This window comes from Balaenoptera ricei, chromosome 10 (assembly GCF_028023285.1).
Source record: "Balaenoptera ricei isolate mBalRic1 chromosome 10, mBalRic1.hap2, whole genome shotgun sequence".
Lineage (NCBI taxonomy): Eukaryota > Metazoa > Chordata > Mammalia > Artiodactyla > Balaenopteridae > Balaenoptera > Balaenoptera ricei.
Genome location: NC_082648.1, coordinates 49,924,760 through 49,937,279, shown reverse-complemented (window position 1 = coordinate 49,937,279; position 12,520 = coordinate 49,924,760). Strand labels below are relative to the sequence as shown.

The window sequence follows — 12,520 nt, the reverse complement described above, 5'->3', positions numbered from 1 at the left end:
TCAGCTACTTCTTTGTCTTCTGATAGCTATTTCTGTCAGCTACTTCTGTCTTTTATGGTTGAGGCACCATAACACTTAGCAAAAGAATACTCATTCTGGCAAGGAAGCTTTTGTGGGTTTTTATAAATTACATTCTTAGAACTCCTGTTGCACTTAACAGTAACACACACATGAACAAAAAGAAACACTTGCTGTCTATTTCATTTGTGTGAGACTTGTTCATATAATCTGTTCTAAGCTCTATGAAGGTAATTGCCACATATACTATTATTATTCATCAACATCAACATTTATCGAGTTATTACTCTTTGTAGGAATCGTGCAGAGAATTCTACATGCATTATTGCATATGATTTTCATGGCCTAATTAACTAATTGCCTAATTAAAGCTATTAACAATTGATAAAACTGAGACATGCAAAGTGTTTGGAAAACTTGTTCAAGGTCAACATCAATATACGTGCTAGGGTGTGGATATGAGCCCAGAGTCATCTGATTATAAAACTTGTGCCTTTTAACTACTGTGCAGAAAACAGTTAACATAGCAGAGCTAGGACTGCCATCCTTAGACGGGCCTGCTTGCAAGGCTGGCTCTTGGCTGGCATCTGGGAACTTGGATTTCAGAAATGTTCCCACCATTCCCTAATGGATAAGAGTGGCTCACTATGCCTACACTGTCTTACAAACAATGTGGTTTATGCTGAACACCTGCTTTCCTTCTGGGAGTCTAGAATTTTGGTGCCTGCTGGACGGAGAATGTCTTTGTCATCAGCAAACCAATAGAAACCTTAAGCACTGAGTCTCTAATGAGCTTCCTGGTAGACATCACTTCACATGTGTTGTCACAACTAGCTGCTGAAGGAATTAAGCCCATCCTTTGTGATTCCATCAGGAGAGGACTGTTGAAAGTTTGTACCTGGTTTCTTCCACACTTCGTACAGCATGCTTTTCCCTTTGCTGATTCTTTCACTTTGTATCCTTTCATTTTAATAAACAATAGCCATGATTTTTTTTCCTGTCAATTTAGTTTTTTTTTTTATTGGAGTATAATTGCTTTACAATGTTGTATTAGTTTCTGCTGTACAATGAAGTGAATCAGCTATATGTATACCTATATCCCCTCCCTCTTGGACCTCCCTCCCACCCACCCCCTACCCCACCCATCTAGGTCACCACAGAGCACCGAGCTGAGCTCCCTGTGCTATACAGCAGGTTCCCACTAGCTATCTATTTTACACATGGTAGTGTATTTAAGGCAAACCTAATCTCCCAATTCGTTCCACCCTCCCCTTCCCCCACCGTGTCCACATGCCCCTTCTCTAAGTCTACGTCTCTATTCCTGCCCTGCAAATAGCTTCATCTGTACCATTTTTCTAGATTCCACATATATGTGTTAATATACGAAATTTGTTTTTCTCTTTCTGACTTACTTCACACTGTATGACAGACTCTAGGTCTATCCACATCTCTACAAAGGACCCAGTTTTGTTCCTTTTTATGGCTGAGTAATTAAAAATAAATAAATAAATAAACAATAGCCATGAAAAAGACATTGTTGAGTCCTGTGACTCTTTCTAGCCAATCATCAAACCTCGGAGTGGTCTTGGGGACTCTGAATAAAACTACTATACTATATCTCTCCTACTGCTAATTTTGAGTTTTGTATATATATATATTTTTTGTTTGTTTGTTTGTTTTAACTAAATTTATTTATTTATTTTTGTCTGCGTTGGGTCTTCGTTGCTGCGCTCGGGCTTTTCTCTAGTTGTGGCGAGCAGGGGCTACTCTTTGTTGCGGTGCACAGGCTTCTCATTGCGGTGGCTTCTCTTTGTTGCAGAGCACGGGCTCTAGGTGCATGGGCTTCAGTAGTTGTGGCTCGCAGGCTCTAGAGCGCGGGCTCAGTAGTTGTGGTGCATGGGCTTAGTGGCTCCGCGGCATGTAGGATCTTCCTGGACCAGGGCTCGAACTCTTGTCCCCTGCATTGGCAGGCGGATTCTTAACCACTGCACCACCAGGGAAGTCCTTGTATATATTGTTTTAAACAGATGATTTGTGTTACATATTTTTAAATATACGACATATATATATGAATATATGAACTGGTCTATTCTTTGGTATATAGTTATTCTGTTCTGTAAAGATGAACTCATAGTGCTTATTTTTATTTCTTTTGAATATTGCATGAGTACTTGATAAATGTGAGAAAATTTGAAGAGTATGTTATGTAATGAACATTTCATAAAATATATTTGATCAATCTAAAACCATGAACTGGGATTGACTATCAATTTGAACTATATAAGATTTTTATGCATAGCATAAACAGTAACAGAAGAAATGATAAACTGCTATAATTTATTTTTCATTTGCTTTATTTCAAATTTGTATATGTGGTATCCTGTCAAGTCAAATGACAAAAAGCACTAGTGCAGGACTGGGACAAAGTTGTTTGCAATTACAGAAATTTATCTGTGTTTACTATAACAGTGTTTTTCTTACTAACAGAGGCTTTCTAAATTTGAAATATTTTTCAAAGAGATTTTTTGAATTAAAAAACTGTTCCTATTTTAATTTGGACAGAGGGTGGGATCCTCTTCATTCACTACTTGTTCATATGCCTGAGGTTTATCCCTGCACTGAAGCTGGGACTGAAAATCCACCTGGTTTCTCTCTCCATGTGATCTTCTTTCATTCGGGGTCAGTGAAAAACATGAGGGGAGAGTCCCTGATAATTAGGAAGCAGCTATTGCATCTGCTTCTACAAAGGATGAAGATAAAAATGTTACACAGGTAAATCATCTTCAAGGAGCACGTTGCTCAGTGATAACTGTCCCAGTTTGATTGACTAGAGCTCAGCCAGTTCTACACAGGATGAATCTTTATGTCAGGTGAAGACACTCATCGTATATTCACTCAACATTCAACGAGTATTTAAGTGTATAAGATGGCACACAAAGGTTTTGAATGAATGGTTTGAGTTGTTGTAGAAATCAAGAAAGGGGTTGATTAACATGCTAGTTGCAATAGAGGGACAGAGGGTCCTGGAGCCTGAGGTGGTCTTCAAACTCACCTTTGTATTTGCTGTTCCCTTTGTTTGGAATGTTCTCCCCCCTTATACGTAAATGTTTTATTCTTCTCATAGCCAGGTCTCTGCAGTTGTATCATCTCCTCAGAGAGACTTCTCACCATTCCAGTAGATGAAACTACCAAACTTCAATGAGAGACTACAGGTAATTTAAAAAAACACTTTTACATCTAAAGCTCATTTCTCATATCTTTTATATTAAATATCTTTCTTTTTTCATGTATCTGAATGCTTGTTCTGCCATTGGCCTGGTTTTGAGAAAAGTTCTTGAATTTTTATCTTTAAACGAAAAGATAGTTATTTTTGTGTTTCCTCATCCTTTCCTCTCTCTATATGGACTCCTCCATTTCCATATTCATTCAACCACAGATTGCTGCAACCTGACATCGTCACAGCTGTTTAGAAAGGAAGATGCTACTTGTATGGGGATGGGCTGGGGAAAGCGGCACACTGACATGTTATCAAAATCTTTTAGTACGAATCAAAGGATTTGAAAGTGATCATTTTAATTTTCCATGCCCAAGGACAGAAATGCTAAGCACTTCCTTTGTGTTTATAGGTTACATTATTCTCAACCAGAAAGACACTCTCACTTAAGGCTGGCACAATGGCTACATAATAATAAAAATAACATTTCTTGAGGACAAGGCATGTTTCCAAGGTCTTTAGATATAAAATCACATTTAATCCTTACAACCCCTCTAAAAATTGCTACCATTACTTCATTCCCATTTTTTATATAAGGAAACTGAGGTGCATAGTAGCAGTTTTTAAGGATTGCTCAAGCACTGTGCTGTAATTGCCTATGCCAGCTATGTACACTCCTGTAAAGTGTCATTTTTATTTTTTATTTTCCTGGGAGGAATGATTCAATCTTTTTTACATGTATAAAGCTCATTCTTTAAAATAAAAATTTACATTTAATACCACATTTCACAAATTTTATTCTTCACATTCCTTACTCTTTGGAATAATATTTAGGAATACAGAAAAAATAAGACTGTATTGCAGTAACTGTCGGTTACCTACCCAAGGGTCATGCCCTCTTTCTTCTTCCTAACTGAATCCTGATTTGGTTTCATACCTCTGTGAGACCCCAGGTCTAACATTTGGGAAGTGAATCACAAGTACTATAAGACAGTAATGATAGGTCCATTCCCATTACCAAATGCTGGTTTGAACATGAGCATTTAGTATTTAACATCTACTAAATACCTTCTTTTCCTCTAAAGCTTGAAAGTTTACTTAGTTTCAAAGAATTACCTCAGTGTGATCTAACTGTAGAACATTTAAAGTGATTCTGACATGTTTCCAATTTTTTATACTTAATTAAATGTTGGAATAGTTTAATCTCAATAGGATTTTGAAATATGAATATGTAATTCAGAATGTATCTTCAAAATATATATATATATGTATATATTTTCATTAGCCAGTCAGGAAAATACAATTTGTAAATTGAAGATTCACATCTGTTTTAGGCAACTAATAAGCAATATGGCCATTTCCAAAGGATGCTAAAATACATTTCTGCTCATGGATATTTTTCCCTCATAACTCTTATTGTGCATAGGATATTGTGTAAAGTCCTATGATATTTTATATTTTTTCCCTCCCTCTATTCTTCAAAATTAGTTTTAAATAACACTGCCATAATGCATTCTATGAGCCCATCTGTCTAATGTAATCCCTAACCTTTTAATTGCTATACTACTTTGTTCCTATCCCTGTTAAAAGATAGTATTGATATTCTACTTTGTGGTATATTTATTTGCATATTTGTATTAATCACTAGAATTTCAGCTCTTGGAGGGCAGGGGTGTAATATTACTCAGTTATAATTTATTTAGTCATAGGATAAATATATTTCACATAGTAGATAGTAATTTTTAAATTTAATTTAATTAGATTAAACTGTTTTCTAAGTTCATCTAGGATTTTCATATGATGCCACCATCACTACATTGGTATGATATCAGGATTTATCATAGCAGACAAGATTTAAAAGGGGATATTTAATCTATATCCTTTCTCTTTTTACCTAAATCATATAGGAAACAAAAATACAGCACATATGCCAGGTTAAAGGTCATTTTAGAGATGTGTGTATGATCTCCATTCATCTTAAGTCTTCTCTTCAAAAGTGCCTTGGTTTATGAGTAATGACCAGTTTTAAGCAATCAAAATTCCTAACTAAAGGTATGAGACGCATCTGCTCCAACAGCCCTGCCAGTATCTACTACAGTATTTGTGTATACAGTGTAGAAACAGGTGTATTTGTGTGTGGGTGTGTGTGCTGTCAATCCAAGGGACATAGTACCAAAAGAAAGTGCTCCAAGTATTCTTTGTGCACATTTTATATAAGTTCTAGCATGCTATAAAGTTCCATGGAGTAATAACAGTTAGTATTCTCTACTTATTCCAGAGTATAAATAGTCATCATCAGAGAATTCATAACTGATATTTAAATGAGTCCTCCCTTGGCTAACACTCCTTGTTATTGATTGTGCTTCCATTTTCTCCTACTTCCCCTTTTGGGAGAACATTGATTCCTTCCAGGAATCTGCTTTTTACTGTGCAGCCATGTGCTCAGAGAATTAAACTCTGTATTGAGGTGGGAGTCACTCCTGATTCACTAAGACAGCCAATCATGGCAATCTCATTCCCTTCTCCACTGACTGTGTTAGGGCTGGGTTTAGGACACAGTTCTGGCCAATAAGTGGAAATCTATTAGCAATTTCTGGGAACAGTTTTCCTTTGCTTAAAAAGAGTTACCAAGGAATCCCTAAATGTTGTCCCATTTGCATACATTGCCTTGAACCACAACAGCCGTCTGTCCTGTGAACAGAAAGAGAGCTGGCCTGAAGAAAAAGCTGAAACACAGAAGCTAACAGTTCCAAGAGCATCACAGTGGACTTGGAACCCGAATGATGCCGTTCTATGGTTACCCTATGTTTAAAATTCTTATTAAATGAGGTAATGTATTTAGTTAGTGTGGAAGGCTATTGAGTATTTACCTTGAAAGCATCCCAGCAGATAAACCTGTAGTAAAATAGATGATTTTTCCTTAAATATTGTGGTATAATGAAGGATAGATTTGGAAATACCAAGAATAATTAGAACAAAAATGTTTGGTTCAATCACATGTCCAACTGAGAAGCTGTTATTCAATTTTACTTTGAAGAATTGGGTATTTTGTTTGATAGCTTGTTTTACAGGTTTCCTGAAATAAGTGGCATGCAAATTTATTGCATTACACACATTCATAAATTAAATGAGAGTTTTAAGTTGACAAGGGTTTATTGGTGTTCTGAACTTCATGGAGATTTAAATAAAATATGACATTGTGTTTGGCTTATATTAACCTCTTTATACAAACTATCTTCACATGCACACACAGACACACACTCTCACACACACTTAATTCACAATACAATTTTTTAAAAGGTTAAGAATGGTCTTTGAAGTCTCATTATTTATAATTAATTGTGGGACATATACTTTCTAATCTATGTAACTTTGCTGTTAATCCAGAAACAATATTATCCAAAAAAGCTACATTAAGACATTTTATATCTTTTGGCATCATCTAGAACCTCTATGGGCAGAGCCAGCTATATTAGTGTTCACAAAGCAAGTGTAAATGAATGAATGAAAAAACCCCATTTTTAACAAATAAACTGTGTATGTTCTGAATGAGGAATCAACAAGCTCCAGAAAATACCATATGCTACTTGTAGCAACAGCACCTGCAGTGAAGACACGCAGAAAGAGAATTAACTGGATATATGAGACGCAAGCACTGGTTTTCAGAAGCAAACATCACAATACTCCAGGAAAAGAGAAAGGTATTTGTAGTATATTTTGATTTTAAAAAGATTTTTAAAATCCTATACAGAATGTAGGAAATAATATAAAAAACAAAGGAGTAACTGTAAACATCTAGAAATATGAGTTTAGATTGAGAAGTATATTAATCATTTGATACAGAAAAGGGAGAAATTAGACAAATACAAAATAAGTTTAAGATCACTAAAATAGAAGCCAAGTGTGGACTTTTGGAGTAGAAATGGAAACTGAAGAGAAGAGTGATAATACAGCTGAGGAAGTTAAAACTAGAGTTGTGAATAGTAACCCAGAGAAGGGACAAGACGGGCAAATGTGTAACACCTGAGATACTTGATAGGCATGAGAATCAAATCTCAGAAAATTAAGATTTTTATGGAGAACTATGAAAAAGGAGTATCTCTAAGCATGGATAGATGCTGATAAGGTAATTAAATCAATGTGTTAAAGTATAAAGAACAGAGAATATGTTAGAGAAAAGCAGAATAATGGAAATATAAAATCCACTTCTCCAAAACAAACAAAAGTATGTTTTTCATAGGTTAATGAATTTCACATAAATTCTGAGGGTTTCTAAGAACAGATTAGAATAGATTATTAAAGGAATTTTTATGAAAATCTAGAATAAGAAACTATGATCACCCAGCATGTTTATCAACTAAAGCTAAAATCATTTCTTTCTGTACATTCATGTCAAAGAAATACAGACAGTAGCACATCAATCTTTTCAAGACATATTACCATATCTCTAATGAAATTCCAACACACAACATGGAAAATACAGGTTGAATTTAGGACTAATAGATATATTAGGAGAACGGTAATGATTAATATTAACCTAGATTATAGGAAGTGTTCTGTGGTCCACCAATTAATATCGGCAAGTCCCACCCAGGTCAACATCCTTGTGCTGACTTGAAGTAACAGAGATCTTGTGACTACCAAAAGCAAAAACAAAACAGAAAAACAAAAACCCCACCTACATTATCAGAGGTGATTTTTAAAAACTGTATGTATTTCAGGTGTACAACATGTTTTGATATGTGTATACATTGTGAAATGATTACCGTAGTCAAGCTAATTAACATACCCATCACCTCACATAGTTACCGTTTGCGTGTGTGTGCATGTGTGGAGAGAACACCTGAGATCTACTCTCTTAGCAAATTTGAAGTGTACAATACCTTATTATTAACTAAGTCACCATGTGATATATTAGATCTCCAGAATTATTCAACTTGTAATGGAAAGTTGGTATCCTTGACCAACATCTCATTTCCTCCATTCTCCTAAGCCCCTGGCAACCCCCGTTCCACTCTGCTTCTATGAGTTCAACTTTTTCAGATTCCACATATAAGTGAGATCGTGCAGTATTTGTCTTTCTATGCCTGGCTTATTTCACTAAGCATAATGTCCTACAGGTTCATCCATGCTGTTGCACATGACAGGATTTCCCTCTTTTTTGGGCTGGATAATATTCCATTTTATATATATGCCACATTTTCTATATCTATTCATCCATTAATGGACACTTAGGTTGGCTACTGTGAATAATACAATGAACATGAGAGTGCAGATATCTCTTTGAGATAGTGATTTTATTTCCTTCAGATATGTACCCAAAAGTGGGATTACTGGATCATATGGTAGTTCCATTTTAAATTTTTTGAGGAACTTCCATATTGTTTTCCATAATGCCTATAACAATTTACATTCCCACCAGCAGTGTACAAGGGTTCCCTTTTCTCCACATTCTCACAAGCATTTATTATTTCTTGTCTTTTTGATAATAAACATTCTAAGGGTTGTGAGATAATATCATTGTGGTTTTGATATATATTCTTTTCCATCAGAGCTTCTTAACTGAGATAAAATCTATTCTTTGTAGGGGACAGTTGGCAATGTTAGAGAACACATCTGTTTTCATTAGAATTTGGAGCACTTTTTGTGTTTGATGGATGGGATCAGAGATGTTAATCTTCCTGCAATGTGCAAGATCCATAACACAAAGACTTGTCCAAACCCAAATTCCATTAAGCCCCCACTGAAATACTCTGGGCTAGATAAATAGAAGTGGATTATTTGAAGAGGAGAGTTATTTCACACATGAACACTTGATATAATGTTATATAAGGAATGTTTGAAAAAAATGTATATATCTTGGATAAGGATGATTTAGGAAAAACAATAGCTTCCTTTCATTATCTGAAAAACTTTCAATTGAGAGTTAGTAGACAGGACAAAAGTTAGAGAAGGTTGATTTTTGTATAGGAAAGATATTTCCAGTTATTTGAAAGGGAGTTACTTGGCCTTAAACTGTTCAAGCAGAAGTATGTGACCACATGTTAAGAATATTGTAGAGGGACTTAAGAACTGAAGGTTGGTTAGACATTTATGTTTTTTCAATCAAGATTTTCAAATAGAATTTTAAAATATGTTACTAATAAAAGCTATAATTTAAAATATGTTAAACTATAAATTTCTTATATGACTAATTTGTATCTAGTTTTGAAATAGTTTTTAAGTTTAATTGCTATGGTGCCTACCAGAGCGGCTTACACTTCTTAAAAAAATAATGCACATTACTTATCAAAAATTGTTTCCTACAATAAATATGCAATCTTCAGTTTCATTATTAGGTAAAGTGTTAAATCAGCTTTTCTACCTTCTGTTGATCTTTCTATTTTAGTATTAACGGTTATCATTCATTACATGTTTATCATAATTTCATTTGTAGCATTAAAAAATAACATGATTATGAAAGAATGCTAGAAAAGCACAGAACTTTGAAAAGATGCAAGTGAATTCCTAGATTCTGGAACATTCACAGTTCATTCCTGTTTAAGTTAATAGGAATTGACTCCATTAATTAATTGCTCATCAAAAATTAGATGTTTATCACTCTGTTGGGAAGGTAGTGAGGGGGATGCTCTGTGAGAAACTACGTAGTGGATGACTAGATTCTCGTTTCAAATGAAGAAATGAATAAATGGCAATGTGGGTTAGTAAGGTAGCAAAAAATTGGTTGTGGTTTTACAACCTTGGGCATATCTCTGAATATCCCCAGTTATCATGCAATCAACCATCTGCACTCAAGCAATCATGGGGATATTATCTTCAAACAGAGGTGGGTTCTCACATCTACAAGAATCCCAGAAAAAGCAAGTGTTTTTATTTCTGTCAGGGTTCCGTTCACTTGATTGAATGATTGTTGAAAATCACTAAGCTAAGTGATTTTTAAGCTTTCTTTATAAAGTTTGACAATCCTATGCTCTTGTAACTTGTTCTGGAATTCCTTTATTCAGTCAACAAATATAGATAGCGCTGGTTACATGCTAGACATTTTAAGAGTTTCCTTAGTTGCTGGGGGTAAAATGACCCTACCTCACACTAAAAGGGTGGTGGTGGTCATATTCTAAAGGAACTGAGTTTAGTAAATGAGAGTGGTTTGGACACATAAGGAAATAATTAGAGAAAACTGCAATCTCTTCATAATTACGTATATATAAAGTAAGGTATTTTTGAATGTTTACACCTGATTCTTAAAACACTTTCAGATACATATTTACTAAAGTAATATTGTGTCTTTTGTCATATTCTTACTTCACAAATAAATAATAATCTTATTTGCATATTGCACCAAATAATTTCAAAATACATATCAGAAACAGCCTATAGATTTGTTCTTGTTATTAAGCTCTTTGCAAAAACACATGAATATGTTAGAGCTCATGTTATCATTTTAATTTTACTTAACTTTTACAAGATGCATACTATATTGATTTTCAGTGCTTTTACAATAATCCTCAAAAGCATATTAAAGTATTTATTTGAATTTAAAAATCAATTCAGACATTTTCGGACAAATTAAATCTTAGTTTGCTGATCAGTTTGAGAGTAGGGACTGGCTTTGCTAACTAAGTTAGAGGGCATCATTTTCCCACACATTGAATGAGCTAAGTCTGCATGTCCAAAATTTTCACAAATATAGACTTAAAACATGTGACAGACAAAACTTTTAATTACAAATACTGTATTGAAAAAGGTGTATATTTTAATTTCTCTACCCTTCATAAGCTTATTGGATTAAAAATTTGTCTCTAAATGATAAAGAGCAGTGTAGATATTTATTATTTGGTAAATGTTGGTAAATGTTTTTGGTAAACTTCTCAGAAGTTGAGAAACTTATTGACTGAAAAATAATCCTTTTGTAAATGAGATGCTTTCCAATTCTCTGTTTTTCATAAAATTAAGGGAAGACTTAATTGAATTGCTAGCTAATAGATCATTACAAACAATTTTTGATGGTAAACCATTATGTGACATTTGGCAAATTCAAAGAACTGACTGATATTGCTAAAATCAAATAATTTCCATTATTGTTTACTTTATTATGTGAACAATTTACTCAGTGCTTACTTTTTTAGAAATGAAACAAAACAAAAAAGGAATATAATTGAGACTAAAACTTGTATCTGCTTAGCTAGCAACAAAGAATATTTATTATCTGGAGATACATAGGAGGCCCATTTATTTCATTAAAAGACACCTTTCCACTAAATGTTTACTTTTTGTTTAGTAATTATCTTATTTTGATCACATTTGCTGTAATAATATTATAATGAAGCCCAACAAGAATAATCCTGTTAACAAGTAGTGCCTTAGGATCCCAGAAAATTAAAAAAAAAAATTTAGATTTATATGCAATGTTTTTGCAAAGAAAGCAAAAAGGGATTAGAAATACTTAAAAACACAAAAATAATTTTCAGAAGTACAAGAGAAATATAAGTTCAAATAAAGACAGAATGCAAAATTTACCATTTCATGGTCCTATGCTCATTCATTCATTTAAATGAATGACAGTGGTCATCAAATCATTTGGTATTTAGATCCCATTGTTGCTTCAGAAAGAAGTCACTATTTCTATTCTTTCCTTGTACAATAATTTGTAGTAGGGAGAAAATTCTAAGAAAACCTCTAGACATGTTTGAGCTCTGGGAATTTTTGCTTGATAGTGAATGTGTCTAACGGACATTTTGCAAGGTCACTGGCTAATTTTAAGCATACATAGAAATAATACACAAGCTCAGATGCAGATTTTCAAAATTTTATAAAACCTAACATCCAATTCACAGTCAATGTCATACTATATACATACTATTATAATAAAGAAAATGTAATTATGAATTTATCTTGAGACATTCCATTTAGATATTCAAGGTAGAATGAAACAACTTAATAAGAAAGCTTTCAATGATGAATTCTGAGAGGGTGTAAAGAGAAAGGCTTCTTATTTATCCATGGCAGTCTGGCTTAAGATACACAATTTATGGAATTTCCCCAAAATTAAGGCCAGAGCAACTCTGACTCCAAAGTTAGACACAGTTCATAAAAAGCAGTAGATTGGTAAACTTTCTTCACGTGTTAGCTTGAGTCAGTTTATATTAGAAAACAATTCAGCCAGAGCTAAAGTGTACCACCCATCCTATATGGGGGTGATATGGTGAGGGCCCAAAGAATGAAAGAAAGAAGCCCCTCAGCAGAATATAGTGAGCAAAACTGGTAAGACCAAACACAACAAGCCTAAGC

At 34.1% G+C, this 12,520-nt stretch overlaps 1 protein-coding gene across 14 annotated transcripts in view; it reads right to left on the bottom strand.

Annotated features, from left to right (window-relative positions):
* Nucleotides 1-12,520, bottom strand: part of SLC16A7 (solute carrier family 16 member 7) — a 174,340-nt gene that overhangs the window by 24,414 nt on the left and 137,406 nt on the right. Inside the window, exon 2 of one of the 14 annotated variants that reach the window (XM_059936381.1) lies at nucleotides 3,071-3,211. The exons of the other annotated variants lie outside the window; for them this stretch is intronic. Within the exon in view, the coding sequence (XP_059792364.1) occupies nucleotides 3,071-3,140 (70 nt within the window). The 5' untranslated portion in view covers nucleotides 3,141-3,211. The remainder of the gene's footprint in view (nucleotides 1-3,070; nucleotides 3,212-12,520) is intronic. 14 annotated transcript variants of the gene reach the window in all.